The 23,967-nt window shown below is 43.3% G+C and overlaps 2 protein-coding genes across 4 annotated transcripts in view; both read left to right on the forward strand.

Annotated features, from left to right (window-relative positions):
* LOC306928298 (EH domain-binding protein 1-like protein 1) overlaps window positions 1-16,202 on the forward strand; it is a 37,769-nt gene extending 21,567 nt beyond the window's left edge. Inside the window, exons 15-27 of one of the 3 annotated variants that reach the window (XM_079508304.1) lie at window positions 146-250; window positions 4,378-4,597; window positions 5,714-5,871; window positions 6,585-6,633; window positions 7,206-7,536; window positions 7,963-8,099; window positions 11,012-11,057; window positions 11,318-11,370; window positions 12,083-12,203; window positions 13,125-13,224; window positions 14,239-14,312; window positions 14,659-14,773; window positions 15,387-16,202. In XM_079508304.1, coding sequence (XP_079364430.1) covers window positions 146-250; window positions 4,378-4,597; window positions 5,714-5,871; window positions 6,585-6,633; window positions 7,206-7,536; window positions 7,963-8,099; window positions 11,012-11,057; window positions 11,318-11,370; window positions 12,083-12,203; window positions 13,125-13,224; window positions 14,239-14,312; window positions 14,659-14,773; window positions 15,387-15,474 — 1,597 coding nt within the window. In that variant the 3' untranslated portion in view covers window positions 15,475-16,202. The remainder of the gene's footprint in view (window positions 1-145; window positions 251-4,377; window positions 4,598-5,713; window positions 5,872-6,584; window positions 6,634-7,205; window positions 7,537-7,962; window positions 8,100-11,011; window positions 11,058-11,317; window positions 11,371-12,082; window positions 12,204-13,124; window positions 13,225-14,238; window positions 14,313-14,658; window positions 14,774-15,386) is intronic. The other 2 variants (XM_079508305.1, XM_079508306.1) reach the window with 2 other exon arrangements.
* A 2,204-nt stretch (window positions 16,203-18,406) lies between these two features.
* Window positions 18,407-23,967, forward strand: part of LOC306928547 (RING finger protein 145-like) — a 32,012-nt gene continuing 26,451 nt past the window's right edge. The window contains exon 1 of the mRNA XM_079508772.1: window positions 18,407-18,620. The gene's annotated coding sequence lies outside the window, so the exon portion shown is untranslated. The remainder of the gene's footprint in view (window positions 18,621-23,967) is intronic.

The raw sequence follows: 23,967 nt of genomic DNA on the forward strand, positions 1-23,967 counted from the left end.
GTGTGTGTGTGTGTGTGTGTGTGTGTGTGTGTGTGTGTGTGTGTGTGTGTGTGTGTGTGTGTGTGTGTGTGTGTGTGTGTGTGTGTGTGTGTGTGCGCGCGCGCGTGCTTGTATGTGCGTGCGTGCACATGCGCACACATGTCAGTGCCCAGAAATGTATGCACACAGAAGCAGAGGTGTTTGTAGATGACGAACAGAAGGAGGATACTGTTGGCTTCATGTCAGCAGTAGTGGGGGTGTTTTATAGAGGGTGAGTCCTGCCTGTCACTTCGTCTGTCCCACAGGAAAGAGAAAGCTTTTGACATTTTTCTAACAATTTATCAAATTAGATTTATCAGAGCATCCCACGCAGACATGCATTTTTATTCAAAGGTCAGAGAGTAAAGGCAATGTATAACTTAGAGCCTTGCCGAAAGGCACTTTTGCATAGTTGTTGCTAACCTTTCATCTGTTGGCTCACAGCTGGGATAATGCTGGGGACTGATCAATAATGGTTTGTTTATTATGATACATTGAGTGTTTGTGATCATGTCATACTGAACTAGTCTCTGAGCAACTTCTGCTCTCGTCTGCATGGCACAAGATTTCATTCCGCAATTTTTCACTTTCGCAATTACTGAACCATTACCATGAAGTAATGTGTTCCTCGTGCTTTGGCAGAGAACTGTGATCCAACCCTAAAAGCCAAGACTGAATAGCAACCGTTTGAGAGCATGCTGTTCTTCGGCCGTCGTCATAGATAGAGTTCTGTCCCTGAGTTGTCCCTTTCCTGTCACTCCTCTCCATCCCATAGCTATGAGACAGTGACATCCCTGCTTCGCAACCAGCCTGGCCAACCTCATCCCCTGGTGGCAGATGTAAGTCCTAAAGCAGACAAAGACGTCCCGTGTCCTTGTCCTGAGACAGACGCAGGTCCACCGTGTCTTTCTGCACTGGACATCCTGCCACCCGCAGCCTTTTCGGACGCAGCCGAGGAGCAGCCGGTCAGTGGGCAGGACCTGCCCAGGGGGGACCCATTGCCATTGGTTGGGAACGCGCGGTTGCTACCTTGCCAGGAGGCACGCGGGCTGAGTCTGGTGGAGAGTCTGAGACTGGCTGCTATCGAGCAGGAAAGAGAGTGGGAAGAGAGGAGGAAGAGGGAGAAAGAGGAGAGAGAAAGGAGAGAGAGAGAAGAGACAAAGAAAAGGGAGAGAGAAAGGGAAGACAGGGAGAAGGGGGAGAGAGAAAGGGCAGAGAGGGAGAAAGAGGAAAGAGAGCGGGCAGAGAGGGAGGAGGAGGAGGAGAGAGAAAGGGTTGTAATGGAGAGGCAACAAATGGAGAAGAGTGAGAAACGAGAAAGGGAAGAAATGGAGAAATCAGAGGAAGAAAGAATGAGGGTAGAGAGAGAGAGGTCAGAGATGGTGGAGGACAGAGAGACACAAAAGGATCAGGCGAACAAGATGCAGAAGATTCTTCCTGGCTCTTCCTCTGCGAGGGACAACCAGGAAGCGACATGCAGCCAATCAATCGACTGGCCCCACCTGAGGGAGCCAGAGTGCGAGGAGACGCTGGAGGGTCACGCTGAGGAAATAGAACTCAAATCCCATCCTGATTCAGTGAGCGTCCCCAAACCTAATATAGAGGTCAAAACCCTTCTGAACGAAGGTGGTCGTTGGTCTTCTGAAATGGGGGCTTCTGACCTTGACACCAGCTCCAAAGTTAACACAGCTGACTCCAACCGTGCTGTTAGAAATGAGGCACTGGGCAGAGCGAGAGCGGGCCCAAAATCATTGAAAAGGGGGAATTCCAACGTTAAGATCGGTGCCATCCCTGTGTGGATGAGAGAGGAGGAAGAAGAGGAAGTTGAATATGAGAGAGGGCAGGAAGACCTCGGAAGCATCTGGCTGTCGGAGCTGTACATGGATAGGGAAGGGGGGTAAGTAGATGGGTGACTTGGCTGAATAGTGAGGGTACAAGAAGGAGGGGTAGAAAGCACCTGTGCACAAGGTATTTCATTGGTCAAAAAAAGTGTGTCTGTGCTTCCTGCAGAAAAAAATAGACTTGAATTTTTGATAATTACACACTCATAATTCTTCCTCTATCAACCTGTGTACAAAGGGCTCATCCTTTGGTTCAGTGTACCCTTCTTCTCTGTTGGCATGTGAATCCACTGTACATGGCCTTCCAAGCAACATCATAACTTTGATGTTGTTTGTGAAGATACCTTGACCTCTCCCTCTTTACTCACTACTGTATGTCTGTCTGTGGTTGTGAATGTTTTAACAGGCAGTGTGATGCGTGTCTGTGGTTATGAATGTTTTAACAGGCAGTGTGATGCGTGTCTGTGGTTGTGAATGTTTTAACAGGCAGTGTGATGCGTGTTTTTAGAAATCCACATTGTGGTATTAAAGAATACTGACAGTAACATTTATGAGGAATGATTTCTGTTGAGAAGGGCATCGTCGTTGATAGACATTGTATGGCAGGTGTTCCCCTCGCACTGCACATTTCCTTTAAAATTCAGAAACAGTGCAACACTTCTAAAATGAGGACAGCATATTGGTTTCTGCTTCATGGTGGTTATGTGATATCTGCAATCATAGAGCATGACTGGTTTGTTGAGCTATCATCACTATACAGTGTATCATGTAGCATGGTGGATGGAATCGTACGGTCGGTCGTTATTGTTACTACTGTACGCACGAGGTTGAAGCATGGGTATTTTTGTTATGATTGGGTTCATTCTCCGTCTCTAATATGTTATGGTTCTTGTTTCTGTTGCTGGGAGAACTGTGGCATGGCACAAAGACTGCAGTGGTTTGAGCAGTGACTGACTATTAAGGTATTATAAGGTGCCTCAACCTATCATATCTGGGTATGTAACCGCCCTCTCTGTCTACAGCCTAGATCATCCATCCACTACGACCCCCGTGGCCACCCAGGAGCCCACCTGCCCACCTTCATCTACCAATCACCACGTCCTATGCCAAGGCCCTTCTGTCCATCAGCCAAACAAATCTGAGGACTCTCGTTCTCTAACCAATCAGGAAGCTCCTCCTCGGTGCGAACCTCCTCCCGTGCCTAAGCAGGAAGTGGGAATCGGCGCGACAGCGAATATCAAGCCAGCTCCTCTTCCACGAGGTGAGACGGACGAGCAGCCGGTAACTGGACGGGGAGATGATGCTGCTGATGTTGTTGTTGGAGGAACTACCAGCGTCTCTGCGGAGGCCAAAGAGGAAGGAATCAAACTCGTCCTGTCATCAGTGGTTCCTTGGCCCTTTCCCGCTGACAAACACAGCGCCAAGATGCCCCCTGACACACAAACTGAGACCCACGTGGAATCACACGATGACACAATATGCAGCAGTCTGAGAACGAAGGCAGACATGAACGTTGACACTCCGGATACTAAGAGCCCCGGTGTTGACATGAGGACACACACCGCTACGGGTGACACTATTCACGTGACTGACAGCCATACAGACAGAGACACTACCACAGAAACAACAGGACACTTACACATTCAGTCACACACCTCTGAGCCAATCAACAAGGCCCAGCAGCTGGAGGAGGAGGAAAGACTGTTGTTGGCTAAAATACGTCTGTTGACAGGCGGCGCGTCTCCAGCCCCTACCCCCCGCAGTAAGAAACGCCTCATCCCCGACCCCCTTGACATCATCTTTGACACCGTAGAGGATGGACCCATTACAGAATTGAAGTCCATCGGTTCCTGCTTTTCTGTCCTGGAGGAAAGTTTATTAGACGAGGATGGAGAGCAATTAGCCAGTGAGCTGGGAGAAGCCGTGGTTGTACAGGAAGAGACGGGAACAAAACAGGAAGCAAAGGACAAAGTGTAAGTCGGCTGGGGAGGTCAACCCTGTCCCCTGCTGCTCTAAACCATACTATTCCATTGAAGCCTTGTGTTGTTTGTTTGTGTGTGTGTGTGTGTGTGTGTGCGTGCGTGCGTGCGTGCGTGCGTGCGTGCGTGCGTGCGTGCGTGCGTGCGTGCGGTTGGACTTATTGTTCTGTCTCTGACCGAGAGTCAAACTTTTACATTCCCCTGATTTTCTCTGTGAAGAATATTTCTAAGCAGAATTGCAATTATATATTTTCTGGCTGGGCTCACGCTTTTCACGTGTTTGAACCTTAGTTGTGGTGAGGAAACGATTCACTGCATCTTTTGGTCAAGATTAGCTGCCATTGTCACTATTAACGCTTGCATTGCCTTGATACTAACTTTCTGTCCTACCTCGCTTGCTGCTGTCTGGACTTGCAAGGGGGTTACCCCCACAACAGGTTTGCAAGTCCACAATATACAGTAATACGCTCATCCATTTTAATTCTAAACTCAAGCCCATAATCCATTTTGTCTCTTTTGTCCCAATGCTCTCCCCTTAGGCGAAGTGATCAGCTGACTGTCGTACCTGGTGATGGAGAGAAGACAAAGATTGAACGTCCTACAGGTCACGCCAAAGTACGTGCGCAGGCCCCTCCAGCTTCCCAAGTGTCCAATGGAAAGCCTGCACTGGAGGAGCCAGACGGTGTCGTCACCTCTGACCCAATGACCTCAAATCCTGTGGTCCTGGTCAGAGAGGAGGCTGATGGAAAGGATGAGGAGGTAAATAACAGTAATATAATGGATGGTAGTTGTCAGTACAAACACTAGAGGTCTTCATGGATCCACCCCCATGAAGACCCATACGCGTTCAGTTCCATGTGTTATTATGGTCTTTTGGGTCCGGGCAGAAGTGCTGTGTAACTTGTGTGATTATTAGTCTGACCTACGAATCGGTTCAAATGTCACAGTTCCGTTAATACGTTTGATGCTAAGGACGGCTATACTCGTCTAATTAAATAAATACGCAAGGTGCTCTAGACGTGTACTCGTTCTAAGGCGTTTAATATCGATATAAGATTGCCTCGCTGTTTTCCACCACTTTTGTCCACCAGGTGGCACTCATTGTGTTGAGTTTCGAGACATTTTGGAATCATTTGGAATCTCTCAGTGAATTTCCTGGGTCCGTTTAGGGATCATTTTGGACATGGGATGAGTCAAGACCTCTAACACACACACACACACACACACACACACACACACACACACACACACACACACACACACACACACACACACACACACACACACACACACACACACACACACACACACACACACACACACACAACCAACCCAATCATTAAGTTTGATAACCACTACATACTGTACACCTACTCATACAACTCCTACACAGACCCAGCTGACACTAACCCAGCAGTCCTTCCTCCTCACTCCCGGTGTTGTTTTTGACAGCACATTTTGATTTTAGTTTTAGTCATAGTCTCTTCAATAGTTTTCATTTAGTTTTAGTCACATTTTAGTCACCTGGAATGTTTTAGTGTTAGTCTAGTTTTAGTCGACTAAATATCATAAGATTTTAGTCGACTAAACCTACAGTTGATTTAGTCGACTAAAATGTATTTTGGTGGGCCATGATGCCATCGTAATGACAGTTTTTACACCGAAAATACAAGCTCACAGCTTGTAGATTGGCTATTTTCAGCATGCAACCAAGTGTAAAATGACTTATACTGGATCTCTTGTCCACTAGTCCCTTCCTAACATTTTAGTCTAGTTTTTATTTGTCAACGAAATTGTCAGTATATTTAGTCTTAGTTTTAGTCATTATAGATTAGTTTTCATTTAGTTTCCATTCCATCCTCTCCTCTCCTCCAGAGTCCTCCCCTCCTGGTGAGCTCCAGCCAGTCCCTCCTCCAGTGGTGTCAGGAGGTCACACAAGGTCAACAGGGGGTCAAGATCACCAACTTCAGCACTTCCTGGCGGAACGGCCTGGCCTTCTGCGCCATCTTTCATCACTTCCACCCGGACAAAATGTACAGCTTTGAACATTTTATTTCTTTCTATCTGGCTTGCTACCACTAGTCAGAGTGTAGAGTAGGAGAGTAGTGGCACGCTTTGATCTCGCCGCAAAGCGGGTGCCTATGGGCTATAGTTCCAAACATTGCTCATATGGCTGGAACTATCCCATTGAGATAGAATGAGCACTTCCGCATTCCATTGTTACAATGGGAGTCAACGCTAGTGTCGCCACTCTCAGACTCTTACTATACTCTGCCACTAGTATAGACTGATATTGTTATGATTTGCTCACTCAAATTAATTGAAAGCGTGTTTTTGTGTGTAAAGCGCTGTGGAAAAGAGGGGATTCTTAGCTTTATAATTATGTAATTGCTGTATTCCAGATATTGAGTAAGATGTGCAATATTATCCACTGTCGCCTGTTTGGTGATGCTGCGTATAATAAGAGAAAACTGTGATAAATCATAAAACATTTGATATATTATGACTGAAAATGGTATCGCAGGATTCATTATTTCCCTGAAATAAGTTCTACTGTATATACGTTTCTGGAAATGTCCTTTAAAATCAGACCGGTCTGAAGTGAGTGGTGCAACAGTGCCCCCTGTTGGTACTCTAAACATAGGGACATAGGGACATTGCTGTTTCTTGGAGTGGTTGCACCACTCAAAAAATATGCTATGCGGTAGCTTTGTTGTGATTGCATTCTGCATTTATATCCCTGCAGAGACTTCGACAAGTTGGACCCTCATGACATCAAGCTCAATAACAAGAAGGTAAAGACACAACTGAAGCTATAGCTGATTAGATGGTCTTCAAACTCAATTGTTGTTACTGTACCTCTTGGAAACATGTGGTACTGTATTGCATTCTTGGCCTGCTTTTTTTTTCTTTCATTTTTTCACAGATTATGATATTAGTAATGTTGTAATTTAGTTTTGCATATGTGAGAAGTTTATAGATAGTTATGCTTTAATAGATAGTTATGCTAGTCAGTAATATACACACCAGTGACCAGACATGGATTTAGTAATGGCTGCACTTCTACTCCATTACATCTCAGGGGCCAATATTATACTTATACTCCACTACAATTATTTGACAACTTTTAGTTACTAGTTACTTTGTAGATTTGAATTATTATTACAAAACATACATTAACCACTTCAGCCCTATTTAAACTATTTGAAAATAGCCAATCTCACAACGCGTTGCATCTATTTTCAAAAGATTGTATTACGTTTTATACATACTGTACGATACCTTGTGAAACAGTACATTCTCCACTCCAATTACTAAAAGTACTAAAATAAAAAATTGTACTTTTTTTCCGCCACTGTCCATTAAGGCGTTTGACGGCTTTGAAGCCCTGGGCATCTCTCGTCTGCTGGAGCCTTCGGACATGGTCCTGCTGTCCGTCCCCGACCGCCTCATCGTCATGACCTACCTCAGCCAGATCCGCTCGCACTTCACCAACCAGGAGCTGCGCGTCCTCCAGATCGAGCAGAACAGCAGCCAGACCAGCTACGGCTTCGCCCTCTCCGGCCCCGCGCCCACCGACGTGGACGCCGCCGCCTTCTGCATGGCCCGGCTGCAGGAAGGGGCCGCCGTGAGTCTGGAGGAAGGCGGGAGCACTTCCCTGGTGGTCCCGCCTCCGAGGACCAAACGCATGGCCAGAGGTACGGTACACTGTGCTGGCCTCACTGCTTTACTTGCCTGATCGCAGTGTTGTTTTTGGCAGCAAATTTTGATTTTAGTTTTAGTCATAGTCTTTTGAATAGTTTTCATTTAGCTTTTGTCACATTTTAGTCACCTGGAATGTGTTAGTGTTAGTCTAGTTTTAGTCGACTAAATGTCATGCGATTTTAGTCGACTAAATCTACGGTTGATTTAGTCGACTAAAATGTATTTTGGTGGGCCTTGATGCCGCCGTAATGGCTGATTTTACACTACACAAAATAGCCAAGTGTAAAATGACTTATACTGGATCTCTTGTCCACTAGTCCCTTCCTATAACATTTTCATTTCTTGAAGAAATTGTCGATATATACACATTTCCAAATTTGGCTTTAATCTGAACTCTGACTGACGTACGTATTTCTTAGGGGAGGAGTCGATAACCCCGGTCCCTCCCCCGAGGCTGGTTACCAAAGGGTCCAAGTCTGGACTGGGTCAGGTGAAAGATGCAGACCTGGTGAGGAGGAGGAGGAGGACGAAGAGTGAGGATGAAGGAAACACACAGGTACACTTTCTCAGACTGCTGTTGAAGGTCAAGTCAACACATACCAGTATGTGCAGCACCTGGCAGATACCTGGTACCTGCTAGGTACTTGACTGGCATGCCTAAATATAAAAATCACACCCGTGTGAACTGAGTGGTGCAACTCCGTGTGGGGGTCCCCGCTGGGTCCCAGGAACTTCCAGACCCACAGGAACGTGCCCAGGTTGCCGAAACGGTCGAGAAATGACCTCTCCCTCTCTCCCTCTCTCCCTCTCTCTCTCTCTCTCTCTGTAATTAGCAGGCAACAGTGCAACACTATCTCTCTCTCTAGCACAACAGCGCCACTTTTGCCCCTACTGGTACTCTAAACATAGGGACATAGGTTGTGACATAGGTTGTGACATAGGGACATAGGTTGTGACATAGGGACATTGCTGTTTCTTGGAGTGGTTGCAACTTGCACCACTCAAAAATTCAGAAACGCCCAACATCCCTGTGTCACTATTTCACAAGCTAGCTAACATAATTAAATTTGAAAATAGTACATCTACAAGCTCACAATGTGAAATGGTGTATTTTATAGCACCTTTATCCAAGGTGCTTTACATAGATTGTGCATGACATTCACCCATTCACACACCAATGGCGGAAGAAACCATGCAGGGCACCAACCTGCTCATTGGGAGCAATTAGGGGTTGGGTGTCTTGCTCAATGACACTTCGACACTAATTACTCTGGGAGAGCCTGGGATCGAACTGGGAACCTTCCGTATCCCAAGCTGCTGTTCTACCCCTGAGCCACCGTGTCACGAGACTCACGATGCAATGAATTGGGACTGGGAGCTTATTGATCGCTTATTTCTGCCATTGTTCACTGACTATTGTATTGTATGTGACTGTTCCATGTCCTTCCTATACTATAGTATTGTATGTGACTGTTCCATGTCCTTCCTATACTATAGTATTGTATGTGACTGTTCCATGTCCTTCCTATACTATTGTATTGTATGTGACTGTTCCATGTCAATCCTATTCAGTACTATAGTATTGTATGTGACTGTTCCATGTCAATCCTATTCAGTACTATAGTATTGTATGTGACTGTTCCATGTCCTTCCTATACTATAGTATTGTATGTGACTGTTCCATGTCCTTCCTATACTATTGTATTGTATGTGACTGTTCCATGTCAATCCTATTCAGTACTATAGTATTGTATGTGACTGTTCCATGTCAATCCTATTCAGTACTATAGTATTGTATGTGACTGTTCCATGTCCTTCCTATACTATAGTATTGTATGTGACTGTTCCATGTCAATCCTATTCAGTACTATAGTATTGTATGTGACTGTTCCATGTCCTTCCTATTCAGTACTATAGTATTGTATGTGACTGTTCCATGTCCTTCCTATACTATAGTATTGTATGTGACTGTTCCATGTCCTTCCTATTCAGTACTATAGTATTGTATGTGACTGTTCCATGTCCTTCCTATTCAGTACTATTGTATTGTATGTGACTGTTCCATGTCCTTCCTATTCAGTACTATAGTATTGTATGTGACTGTTCCATGTCCTTCCTATTCAGTACTATATAGTATTGTATGTGACTGTTCCATGTCCTTCCTATTCAGTACTATATAGTATTGTATGGGACTGTTCCATGTCCTTCCTAGTCAGTACTATAGTATTGTATGTGACTGTTCCATGTCCTTCCTAGTCAGTACTATAGTATTGTATGTGACTGTTCCATGTCCTTCCTATTCAGTACTATATAGTATTGTATGTGACTGTTCCATGTCCTTCCTATTCAGTACTATTGTATTGTATGTGACTGTTCCATGTCCTTCCTATACTATAGTATTGTATGTGACTGTTCCATGTCCTTCCTAGTCAGTACTATAGTATTGTATGTGACTGTTCCATGTCCTTCCTATACTATAGTATTGTATGTGACTGTTCCATGTCCTTCCTATTCAGTACTATAGTATTGTATGTGACTGTTCCATGTCAATCCTATTCAGTACTATAGTATTGTATGTGACTGTTCCATGTCCTTCCTATACTATAGTATTGTATGTGACTGTTCCATGTCCTTCATAGTCAGTACTATAGTATTGTATGTGACTGTTCCATGTCCTTCCTATTCAGTACTATTGTATTGTATGTGACTGTTCCATGTCCTTCCTATACTATTGTATTGTATGTGACTGTTCCATGTCTTTCCTATACTATAGTATTGTATGTGACTGTTCCATGTCCTTCCTATACTATTGTATTGTATGTGACTGTTCCATGTCCTTCCTATACTATAGTATTGTATGTGACTGTTCCATGTCTTTCCTATACTATAGTATTGTATGTGACTGTTCCATGTCCTTCCTATACTATTGTATTGTATGTGACTGTTCCATGTCCTTACTATTCAGTACTATAGTATTGTATGTGACTGTTCCATGTCCTTACTATTCAGTACTATAGTATTGTATGTGACTGTTCCATGTCCTTCCTATACTATAGTATTGTATGTGACTGTTCCATGTCTTTCCTATACTATAGTATTGTATGTGACTGTTCCATGTCCTTCCTATACTATTGTATTGTATGTGACTGTTCCATGTCCTTCCTATACTATTGTATTGTATGTGACTGTTCCATGTCCTTACTATTCAGTACTATAGTATTGTATGTGACTGTTCCATGTCCTTCCTATTCAGTACTATAGTATTGTATGTGACTGTTAAATGTCCTTCCTATACTATTGTATTGTGTGTGACTGTTCCATGTCCTTCCTATTCAGTACTATAGTATTGTATGTGACTGTTCCATGTCCTTCCTATTCAGTACTATTGTATTGTATGTGACTGTTCCATGTCCTTCCTATTCAGTACTATTGTATTGTATGTGACTGTTCCATGTCCTTCCTATTCAGGGCGATGAAGAGAAGACTCTCTCTACGGCAGAGAACACTACTCCAGGTGGGTGCTCCAAGTCATACAGTGACAAGATTATGATGAAGCAAAACTACTGAATACTGTCCAATATGAAATTAGTTAATACTGCATGTAAATTACTTTTGAGATTTGTCACCATTATGACCCTAAAAGCGTGTGTGTGTGTGTGTGTGTGTGTGTGTGTGTGTGTGTGTGTGTGTGTGTGTGTGTGTGTGTGTGTGTGTGTGTGTGTGTGTGTGTGTGTGTGTGTGCGTGCGCGTGTATGCATGCGTGCGTTTGTACAGAATCTCAGAGAGCAGCAGTATCCCAATCACCTCAACAAGAAGACGACAAAATGGTCAGTTATTGGTCATATTCAGATTTGCATGGCAGCCATATTGCTGCATAAGAGCAAGTTCTGGTGACTTCATCCTTGAATGTCTCTCTTCCTCTGATGTCTTTGCAACTCTGGTGTATTAGAATAATTACATCACCTTCTGTCCCCTGGAGCAGTTATTCTCAGTACTTTTAATTTGAAGGACCTCATAGGTCCTCATTTGATTCAATCTTCATCTGTAGGTCCATACTGTAGATCCATACTATAAAATCCTCAGTGTTAATTCAACGATACCGCAACGAGATTCAATTCAGCACTCTTTTTCTTGACCTTGGGCCTATGTACTTTACTGCTGTCATTTCCCTATCGGTCCTTTCTCTAATCCTTTGACCCTCTCTCCTTTTCTTGTCTGTTTTATCCATCCCTTTCTATCCCATTACTCCTCTCTGCTTCCCTTTGTCCTTTCTTTCCTTCTATTTCTGCTTCTACTACTCCTACTCTTTTCTCTTTTTCCTCCTCTCCCTCTCTTTCTCTTGTCATGTGTCTGTGACTGTGTGTGTTCATGTGTGTGTGTGTGTGTGTGTGTGTGTGGACTGCGTGTGTGTGGACTCTGTGTGTGTGTGTGTGTGTGTGTGTGTGTGTGTGTGTGTGTGTGTGTGTGTGTGTGTGCGTGCGTGCGTGTGTGCTGTGTGTGTGTGTGTGCGTGTGCGTGTGCGTGCCTGTGTGTGGTCAGTGTCTGCAGGACACCAGTCAGTATGTGCTGAGTGAGCTGGCAGCGTTGGAAACGGAACAGAAGCACATCGACAGCCGAGCCGCAGTGGTGGAGAGACGCCTGCGACGCCTCATGGAGTCAGGTGGGACACAGATACACATGCTTCTACACAGACAGGCTGCCTCCTCATGGAGTCAGGTGGGACACAGATACACATGCCTCTACACAGACAGGCTGCTTCCTCATGGAGTCAGGGGGGACACAGATACACATGCCTCTACACAGACAGGCTGCCTCCTCATGGAGTCAGGTGGGACACAGATACACATGCCTCTACACAGACAGGCTGCCTCCTCATGGAGTCAGGTGGGACACAGATATACATGCTTCTACACAGACAGGCTGCCAGACGCACAGTATGTACACTCACACATGGATTCAAGGTCTCAGTCGCTACGACCGATTTCAGTCATTTGGATTCTACAGAAGCCAGCATGTCTGAAAGCATGCAGTGAAAATAGCCAATCTATTGTAGATTGGCCAGCTTCGTTTTATTTTAAAAATATTAGAGCATTTTAAGTGGTCAAACTAAATTTAGTTTAGAAGCATTTTCCATAAAACTCGCGGATATTTCATTAAAGCAAAGGTTAAAGCCTCAGTTTTTTCCCCTTTCTTTCTTTACCTGGTTGGTAAGGAACAATATTACTAAATCATCATAATTGTACATATTGTGTTAATTGATTAGGGAACAGCATTAGTGTGATGGGGCTCCTTTCACACTGTTTAACAAAGCAAATCACATTATAGGACTTGTAACATTAAGGACCAGTCGTGAGATTTGACACACACACACACACACACACACACACACACACACACACACACACACACACACACACACACACACACACACACACACACTCAGATTGTCTTACAAAAATAGACGGAAGGGGAACACATCAAATATCGGTATCAAATAAAACATATTGAATCAAATTAGAAACACATATCCATCATCAGAGAACATTTTGATGTCGTCTTGACACATTTCCTGCTTGTATAGGAGATGACCGTGACATGGAGGAGAAACTGATCCAGGAGTGGTTTACTCTGGTCAACAAGAAGAACGCCCTGATACGCAGACAGGACAACCTGGAGCTGATGTAAGACACACACACACACACACACACACACACACACACACACACACACACACACACACACACACACACACACAGTCACACGCCCACACTCCCAATTTCGAATTTATGGTCACATCACAGGTTTACGGTAATAAATGGGTGAAATACCTTTTCATACAAGCTCCCATCATTTGTAGTTTTGAGGAAAGGGAAAGAAGAAGAAAGAAGAAGGACACCAGGTCAAGTATCCATATATTCCTGATAACTGCCAAAAATGGCAAAGATATCAGGCAGTTCAAATGGCAGCATATGCAAAAACACAGGCAGAAATAGCAGCAGATATAGTATCAGATGTGCTTAAAATAAATAGCAGGGGATGTACAGTAGTAGCACATCCCGTACATGAGGTGCAGCAGAATAGTAACAAATATAGAACAACACTATAGCCTGGGCCATGGCTTAATGGTCCAGGCACCTTGGCTGGTAATCCAGTCTGGCAGTGTGCCGCGGGTTCGACTCTCGATCCCGACGGCCTTTACTGCATGTCACCCCCCCATCTCTCTCCCCATTTCCTGTCAGCCTAATGTCTGTCCCTCCATATAAAATAAAGGCAAAAGCCACAAAAAAAACATATATATATATAAATAAAAAGAAGAACAACACTATAGTGTCCTGTGCAGGACGGGACACATCATTTAGCAGCGTATTTCAGCCTCGTCATTGTAAACATACAGTAGGGGGCAGTTTGAGTACAGCAGCGTGGAACCCTCATGCGTATGTGATGTCCAAAACTGTTACTTTTCAGGATTCAAATTCAAAACTGGCAAAAGTAGCAGATCTACAAGCTTTCAAACTTGTGGATCTGCTACTTTTGTGTGCTGCTGTAGCTGTGGTATGATCGGGTTTTGTTTTGTTTTTTTTACGAAAAAGCACAAACAGTTTGAATATGGCGATAGGAGGTACTACATTACACAGAAGTACTACATTTATTACTCCATCCACACAACCTAAAATGTTCCATATTTGTGTCTGTAGGCAAGAGGAACAAGACCTGGAGACGAAATTTGAGCTGCTAACCAGAGAACTACGAGTCATGATGGCCAACGAAGGTCAGTAACAGTGTAACCCACACACACACACACACACGCACACGCGCACGCACACGCACACACACGCATGCCACGCACGCACGTGTCTCTCCCTCCCTCTTTCCTCTCAATCTTCACTTGTATCTATCACGCACGCACGCACTCACGCACTCACGCACGCACGCTTTAGGGTGGGAAAAAATCACGGCACTCCATCTTTAAGCCCTTTGCTACAGTACTGCTGTACTGTAAAAACAAACTGATTTCTATTATTAAATCATGTCGTAATTAATGAAATATTATTATATATATTATTAATATAATATATATAATGAAATGTAACATGTAATACTGTATGCAACACTAGACTGGCAGAAGACCACCGCTCAGCAGCAGAGAGAACAGCTCCTGCTGCAGGAACTGGTGTCACTGGTCAACCAGCGAGACGAGATCATCAGAGACATCGACGCCAAGGAGAGAGGGTACGAAACCAAAGTGAAATATTGCATTAATGTATTGTATTTTGTATTGTGTGTCAATACATTTCTTCATAGACAGATTTCTAGTTAGGGGGCAGAACGCAATGCTTTTTATACCAGTGGTTCTCACAATTTCACAACAATTTAATTTCATGCTGTATTTGGCCATGGACAGTCGGACATTCTTTTGAAAATAATTTGTCCCAGGAATCCCTATGAGAGAAGTTTTGTGTTGTTAGAGATACTCCAAAATTTTCCAAAAATAGCAGATCCACAAGTTGCTTTACTGCATATTTGTAGTGGAAAGCATCCTTCTAGTTTGAGATGGACTTTTGATCACACACTGCAGCTTGCTAGCCGACTGTAATTATAGTCTGATCAGCTGTGTGTGTTTCAAATTTGTATTGGCCTAGTAAGGTTGTATCGACTAGTAAAATAGGCAACTAGTCAACTAGTAAAAATGACTAGAAGTGAATGCCCTAGTGTGCAGTGTACAATGGATTAGCAATCCATGGCCTTAACCTCGGCCACCTCGTCTATACTGTGCTTTCTGTATCTGGGGTCCTATATATTCACAAACGTCTTTCTGTCTCTTGTTTGTGTGTGTTTTGTGCAGGGCGATGGAAGAAGACGAGCGCCTGGAGCGAGGTCTGGAGCTGAGGAGGCAAAAGCATACCAACAAAGACAAATGTGTCTTACAGTGAGAGACGTGAAATCACCCAAGACCTATGACTATTTTTGACTACAAGAACTGAGTGAGCCACATCGTGCCATGAACCATATTTCACGGGTTCTCGGCTTGTTTAAGGCTCAGATAAGGTTGTCAGAACCTAGTTTGGACCCTGCTCAGGTGGTAGTGCTAACCCTGAGTTCTATGAACCCAGAACCTACAGTATACGTCAAACATTTTTCTATAGTGAAAATAGCAGATCTACAAGCTCACAAGGCATCGCAAACGCCTCATGAGCTATTTTATCTCTTTTGTTTTACCCCCTTCAGGGGTGGTTCTGGTTATGTTGGAAACAATCACAGAACTTCACGGATTCTGGGACGTTTCATGTTCCGGGTGGTGCTGGCTATAGGGTTACCCTTCGTGGTCGAAAAGGGCCACTATTTGTGATCCTATTAAAGCTTGACTATCACAGAGAGTAACAGACGTTGTGCGGTTGTGCTCTGTTGAAACCTTCTTGTTGTTATGCAATAACTCAGCAGGATGGGCCGCGCTGGGTAGGGTGTGTCAGACTGTAAAGTGTGTGTGTGCAGTCAGTGGTGGAGGAAGTACTTGAGTCCTTTACTTAAGTAAACATAGCAATACCACAATGCAAAAAAACTCTTTTGGAAGTAAAGGTTATACAACTTTGACTTTAAAGTACCAAAAGTAGTTACTCATTGTGCATAATGTGCCATTTCACACGTTTTTTCAAAGGTTTTCTCAGATCACATCACAATGTACTGTGATCTTGTATAGATATGAATAGCTGAAGTTTAAAATAAGGCTTAATTGGTTAATGTATGTTTTTTTTAAAAATTATAATCCGACTCCACAGAGTAACTTGTAACTAAAGTTGTCAAATAATTGTAGTGGAGTAAAAAGTACAATATTTGCCTCTGAGGTGTAGTAGAGTACAAGTATTAAGTATTGAAAAATGGAAATACTCAAGTAAAATAAAAGTACTTAATTCTTGTATTCGAGTACACTACTTGAGTAATTGTACTTAGTTACTTTCTACCACTGTGTTTGGGTCTGTTTTCTGTTGAATGTTTTCATGTAAAAAAAAAATATATATCTACAGTATATATGATTTTCCATAACAGTGATAATTGTTTATCTGTATAGTTGTTGGAGAATTGTTTTGATTTAATTTGCTGCTTCTTATTTATTGGAGTGATCCATGGGGCTGAATTTTCTATATCAAAATGTGCATGTGTGTAATGTGTATATCACTCTTGAGTTATTTCAGTATTAATATACTTTTGATTGGTCAAAGACACGTTTATACTATACTTTATAGTTATTACTGGTAAAGTACGGCTTGCCGTGCTTTATTCATTGCTTTGCAGACTATTTTGGTAATCAGGGAGTTAGTGAATATTATATTATATTTTTTACCCTTATGTCCTCTATATGTATTGAAGAAATCTAGTCAGTAATTGAATGTGTTCATAGTGGCTGTAAAAGCTATATATGTGGGTAGCTCTGGTCCATAGCTCTAATGCCTTCATTAGAGCTATGTTACTCTTCTCTTCCTGCGCTCGCATGAAATGCAGACCAGCCTTTCGTCTGTAGCGAAAATATAAAGAACGTTTTTGCTACTCACCAATACAAAGGCGGCTTGTGTCATTAGAAAGCCTACTTTCCCTAGTGGACGCACTCTGGGCTCCCCGTATAAAATGCACCTTTGGTAGGCTTTCTAATAACACAAGCCGCCTTTGTAGTTTGTATTGATGAGTAGCAAAAACGTTCTTTATATTTTCGCTACAGACGAGAGGCTGGTCTGCATTTCATGCGAAGAGAAGGAAGAGAAGAGTAACATAGCTCTAATGAAGGCATTAGAGCTATGGACCAGAGCTGTACCCTGTGGGTATGTCTGATGTTGTATTGCTGCTGTACACATAATCACATTAAAGAAATTCTCCCCCTAGAGGAATTATTGCTGTAGTTTGACTGTATATAAACAGACTGGGCAAGGCTTGTGGGGTACAAAATCAGATCCTTTTGAGATCATAAATATGCCAAATTTTTAAACTATATAAATGTATAGCTAGCTACCAATACATGATGTATATAATATGTGGCACTTTGGTGTCGTTTCTTGTCACCTTCAAGCGAAGGGCCACGGGGCGGCAGTGGCTCAGGGGTAGAGTTATCGGATCGAACCTGGGCTCCCCCAGAGTTAGTGTTGAATTGATTGATTGATTGATTGAAATATTTATTAACAGTTTGCAGAATTACAGTAGGCTACATTTCAAGCACAAACTCAATACAAAGACTGTTAACTGTGAGTGGACGACCCAATTAAGCATTACACTTGTTTACAAGAGGGTCCACCATGTTCAATTCATCAAAAAGTGAAGTGTCCTTGAGCAAGACTCTGAACCCCTAATTGCTCCTGATGTGCAGGTTGGCGCCTTGCATGGTTTCCTCCGGCATCGGTGTGTGAATGGGTGAATGTAATGCACAATCAATGTAAAGCGATTTGGATAAAGGTGCTATATAAATGCATCATTTACCATTTACGTTGAACTTGATACTACTACTGTGCCTTGTAAATTGGCTGATTGACAGACATTTACCGCTTAAGCCCTGTATAGTAGTTGACACCAAGAGCTCTCATATCTATCTCAGAAGTCAGAACATTAAGTCTTGATCAAATAATTAGTAAGAAGAAAAACAAAAGTGTTGTAGGCCTACCCTGCCTTTTTTTCTCTTCTTTTTAATTTGATCTGCCCAAAACATTGTGTTTAATATTGTCATGATTTCTCACGATCCGAGTTGGCTTTTTGTTCGAGGCTTTAAAGGTCTTTAGTTTAAATAAATACTTAATGAATGGGGGATTATTTCCTGGGCCACTCGTGTTCTGAAAGGGGACGGGGCTCCCGCCCCTCACTATCTTTGGTACTACTACCAGAGACGCTCGGTGGTAGTAGCTGCCGATGGCCGCTAGGTGAGCAGCAGTGAGTGTGAGCGGGTCGGAACTCGGGTGGGCCAGCTAGGGCCACATCTTGACTGAGGAGCTTTTCCATTCCATCGTTTGGGACCGTTAACTCGGTCGGCGGCGCCCCGTGAAAATGGTCGCGATCGGATTCGCAAAGCACCCCGCAACTCTGTCAGGAACGTCGTCCCCTAAATGTAAGTAGCGTATTTTCTATTCCCATGTATGTACTTTTTTTTTGACAGGACGTAAGAAGAAGAAGAACAGCTCAAGGGAGTCTCTCTCTCTCTCTCTCTCGTCCTACTAGCTGCCCCGCTAGGCTAACTAACCACTAAAACCAGCTTGGATTTATTTATTATGCCCGACCAAGTAAAAAGAATCAAGTCATCTAAAAACAAATATGGCTAGTAAATTGTGTAGTGCTGATAAATCATCAACCACCGTGCTTAAAACGGCTAACTGGGCTAGCATCACTGATACAGTTGTTAAACCGCCATTGGTGAGCTATTGAATGCTGTGACTCCAGGGGTCGCTGTTTGACAGTTTCGAGACTGAAACTTTGATTGATTGAAATATGTGTTAACAGTTTGCAGAATTACAGTACATTTCAAGCACAACTCAATACAAAAAAAATGTTAACTGGGAGTGGACCACCCAATAAAGCACTACACTTGTTTACAAGAGGATCCACCTTGTTCAATTCATTATAAAAGTCGCGCTAGAATACCATGAGCATTTTTGTACGGTGGACAAAGTGCTTGGACACCTGCTGTGACATTCCCTCCGGCGGACCTCGCCTCTCAACGTTTGAATTTGCAAACGTTATATGCACTATGGGCTCCATTTTCGTCACCACTAAACCCTAAACTTCTTTGCCTTTTTTTTATTTTTATTTTTTTACTATAAAACATTTTTGAATAGTTCAACTAGCCAATCACGTTGTGAGCTTGTAGACTGGCCATTTTAACTATTCAAAAATGTTGAGGGATAAGGGGTTTAGTGGTGACGAAAATGGAGCCCTATGTAATGTGTGTATATATAATATATAAACCCCCCCGGGGGGGGGGGGACCCAACGTGTCTCGTAATTCCACAGGTCGCCCATGTCTGTGTAACATCCCCCGTATGCCCGCCCGCTCGCTTGACTGCTCAATTCGCCCATCATCATCTCTGTTTGTGTTTTGTTGCATGCAGCCTTTCATTCACTCCACGGTTGCAGCCTTGCAGCAGCAGCAGCGTAGAGCGGATAGGGTTTTTCCTCTCGGTCGAGACCGGGGTTACTAAAGTTCACGGTGAATGGCAGTGGGGAAAGCCATTGATGCATCATTCAGGGCAGGCAACCATCCCACCACCAGCCTGGCTCTGTTTGAACATAATATGATATGACCTGGATGTGTGCATTGATTGAATGCTTAGAGACTTGAATGTCATATTATTAATACTACAGTCAGTGAGTGTATATATCTATATATATATAGACACATACAGCCAGGTCTGCTGCCTGTCATTCAGAGTGCAGTAAGTCAGTAACGACTATGTAGCAGGATTAGCACAGGGTGAAGGCAAGCCATGATAGTATAGGGGAATAGAATAGATGGCGTGTAGGTAGTCAGTAGTTGTGTGTTATGTAAGGGGGTTTCTGCAAAGTGATCTTATGGTCATGGAATGGATGGTGTGTGTTTTTTTTGTGTGGATCTAGGACGTTATGTTATGTAAGTTTTACTGGATCCTCCAGTAAAACTGGCTGCAGGGATATATAGCAAAAAGGGGGGTGGAAACTCTACCGTCAGCGAATTTTGAAGAGGCAAGTTCGGAAGTTACTGAGGTGTTGTTGGGAACAAAATAGTGTGTGTTCTGTTCTGCAGCTGTGTTTCGAGTATAGTCTGATCCTCAGCTGAAAAGTGAAAACACCCTATGTGGTGTTGTTGCTTTCTGTGAGGTCAGAGAGGTAAACAAGCTGGATGGCGTGTTTTAACTGTACATGTGTTTTTGTTTAGATTGTAGCCTACACCTGTGGATGAATTCTGCTCAGCACACATCTGTCAGGACTGTAACAGTGTTTATAAATGTCTGTATGACTGCTAGTTATTTAATTAATGAAAAATTATTACTATTTGAAATCAAATAATAAATCAAAACTAAATTTAGGAAACGAAAAATAAAGGGACATTTACTTGCAACTACCACTGTTTGGGAAACCGTGAACCGTGGGCCCTGGCTGCAAAGGCCCTGTCACCCTTGGTTGACAGGGACCTCTAGTATGGCTAAATTAGAGGACCTCAGGCAACGGACAGGAGGTCAGATATGTATTGGGGTGCCAGGCCGTTAAGAGCTTTAAAAGCCAACAATACAATCTTAAAATCAATTCTAAAGGTTACAGGCAGCCAATGCAGTTCCCTAAAACTGGGGTTATATGCTCTGACCTCCTGGTCCTGGCAATAAGTCTGCATTCTGCACTTACTGAAGGGGGTGTATAGATCCCTTGCTGAGATTGGAATAATGGGCGTTAACAGTAGTCCAGGCAAGATGAAATAAGGGCATTAATGACTTTGGGAGGTTAGGGGTGGAAAGGACTGGGTGGATTATGTAGATATTGCGTACTGTAGGTGGAAAACCAGCTCAGTGGCCTTGTGGTTAGAGTGTCCGCCCTGAGACTGGGAGGTCGGGGTTCAATCCCCGGCCGGGTCATACCAAAGACTCTAAAAAATGGGACCCAGTGCCTCCCTGCTTGACACTCGGCATCAAGGGTTGGATTGGGGGTAAGTCCCTGCGACATACTAGTGTCATGTCCAGGGGGTGTACTTGTACATCAAGCTGCCTCACGCTACAGAAACAGGAGATAGGCTCCTGCCCTATGGGCCTCTTGGCTCGGCAAGGCTACTTACTTACTTACGTAGGTGGAAAAAGTCCAGGCAGTAAGTAGTAGACCCAGATTCTTTGCCACTCGTGTAATATTGACTGACGTGGAGTCAAGAAAGACAGTTGTGAATGTGAGGTCTGGATCTTAGGGAGCCGAACAGGAGGATTTCTGATTTGTCTGCGTTGAGTTGAAGAAAATTAGCAGACATCCAGGTTTGTAGTTCGGCTAAAGGAAGATAGGCAGTTGGTGTTTGAGGTGTTGAGGGGCAGGTACAAATACAATGTGAGTATCGGCATATATTATTAATATTCTGATCTGTTATAAGCCAGTTTATGGTCCGATGGATGAACCAGTGAACACCATAACACCAGTGTGTGGTCAACACAGCGAGCGCTGCCACTCTCATGGATTTATTTATACAAAATAGTAAAAAAACAGATCTGTAGCCTTTATCTTGCAAATACAATAATACAATAATAGCACACACGCACCTAGGAGATGAGTCCCAACAATGAGCCCTGCTGTTGTCGGCCTCCTGGTGTATTTCAGCCGTTCTTGTGGTGAGAGCTTCCTTAATGCCAATTGATTTATTGGGTCACCATTCACGGCGCAGACAAGGACCGCACAGCATGCAGCTGTTAGCAGATGGATCATCTTAACAACCCATCCCCTGGAGACCCCAAATGATGTTTGAAACGCTTTACTTTGACTCTTTAACTTACCATTTTGGTCCTGGAGTGAGCACTGAGCCTATATATCGTCCACTAGCAGGGTGCTGTAGCCCACCGCTGATTGCGTTTATTTGGATGTTTGTTTATTGTTTGTTTTATTTGGATCCCCATTAAGCTACTACCTTAGTAGAAGCTACTCTTCCTGGGGTCACTCCAGAATTTCTCTTTCAATTCTGGAGTGATATAAGTCTATATAACACAAACACATATAAACACAATTATCCATGTTGTTGAAGTGAAGTGTGTAGTTGCTCTTAATTTACCACATGAACCCTAGCGTCCATATTCTGGGGCAAACATTCGGCAAAAATAGCAGATCTACAATGTCCCAACAGTTCACGACTCACAAGGTGAGGCGCTAGGATCTTCTTATAGATCGACTATTTTTGGGAAAGAGATTTGGTGTAGAGTAGACTGTAAAGGGAAATACTAGCAGACCTGGAATAGAGCCCTGGGGGACCCAGTTAGATAACTATATACAGTATGAAGTGTCAAGCCTCATCATGCTGAGAATATTCAACGACATGTTCCTGATCAACTGCACCAATACATTTTCAGTTGAATGTCACTGTTATCCAGAACAGGACTTTGACTATTCTCAGCAAGGAGGTGGACATATTTAAAGTTGGGCAACTGATGCACACTGCTGCAAGTGTCAATCCATTTCAAACCCGGTTTGCGTCTCCAGCGTTACTTAACCCATTTTGGGCGGGAACCCCTTTTGGTGTTAGCATTATGTTATGCTTTAGCTATTGAAAAATAGCAGATCTAGGAGCTTGTAGGTCTGCTATTTTTTTTTAACGACTGACATAGAAACATAGCTTTTTCAGAAAACTGTCAGGATGTAGAAGCCATTTTTAGAATCTGATCTCAGGTCAGAATGGGTTAACACCTCAAACAGTTTAAAAACACTGTTTTTGACACAGGATTAACTTGATATGATTGAGCACATCACAACCACTTTGTCGTAATTGGATTGGAACCGGACCGGTTAGGGTGTTCCGAATCTGGCTGAAGTGTTGTTTTTGTTAGAAACGGGCTGCAAATCCTCTATTAGCAAAATAGCAAATGTGACTACACGTAAACGACGTTTAGAAGTGCGTTTGGGCTATGGATTTGCATTTTCACTCATCTCTAGAGTGAGATGGTTTGTAAGTGGATAGTGCAGTTTGAGTGTGAAGCAGATAAATAGCATGGGCATTTGTTTTGCAAACTGTAGTACTAGAACACAGTACTACGGTTACTACAGTAAAAGCTGCAACGTGGCTGCTCGTACTCATTTGTCAACTTTCTGTGAATTGTTATACTGTTTTATCTTTAATTTATACTATAATGCTTTTGTAGTACTGTACTGTATTAGTCATTTTGTTCTGTATTGTGTATAAGAAAGGTGCTATAACTGCGTGCGTGCGTGCGTAATAACAGCTATGTGGTATAGTTGTGGAATGTCATGAATTCCGCACACAGCGTGTCTCGGAGAGAGGAAGCGTAGGAGAGAGGTTACGATGTAAGCAGGAGGAGAGAAGGGCATCGGTAAACGGTGTGTTCTGTACAGTAGTAGCTCGCAAGCAACCAGTGGTTATGTATGATGATGACTGACTACCCTCCCCCAACTCCAGCAACTCGACTGGACTCGCACACCCACACACACACCCACACAAAACACAAAGTGCTCATGTTTTAGCGGGGAACGTTGCATTTCACCACAGTGACGCATGCAGAAGATCCGCTCTGATTGTACAGTATGAATGAACAGGAGTGTCATTTAATATCGTGACCAGCGTTTCAACACAGGCTTTTCTGTCACCAAATTGGGTGGGTGGGTGGGTGGGGGGGAGGGGTGGGGGTGAAGTCTGTGTCATACTGTTTTTAATCCATTCTGGGCTGGAACCCCTGTTGGTGTTTTAAGCATTATTTTTTATACTTTAGCTATTGAAAAACAGCAGATGTACAA

The sequence above is a fragment of the Electrona antarctica genome (assembly GCF_951216825.1).
Source record: "Electrona antarctica genome assembly, chromosome: 8".
Taxonomy (NCBI): Eukaryota; Metazoa; Chordata; class Actinopteri; order Myctophiformes; family Myctophidae; genus Electrona; species Electrona antarctica.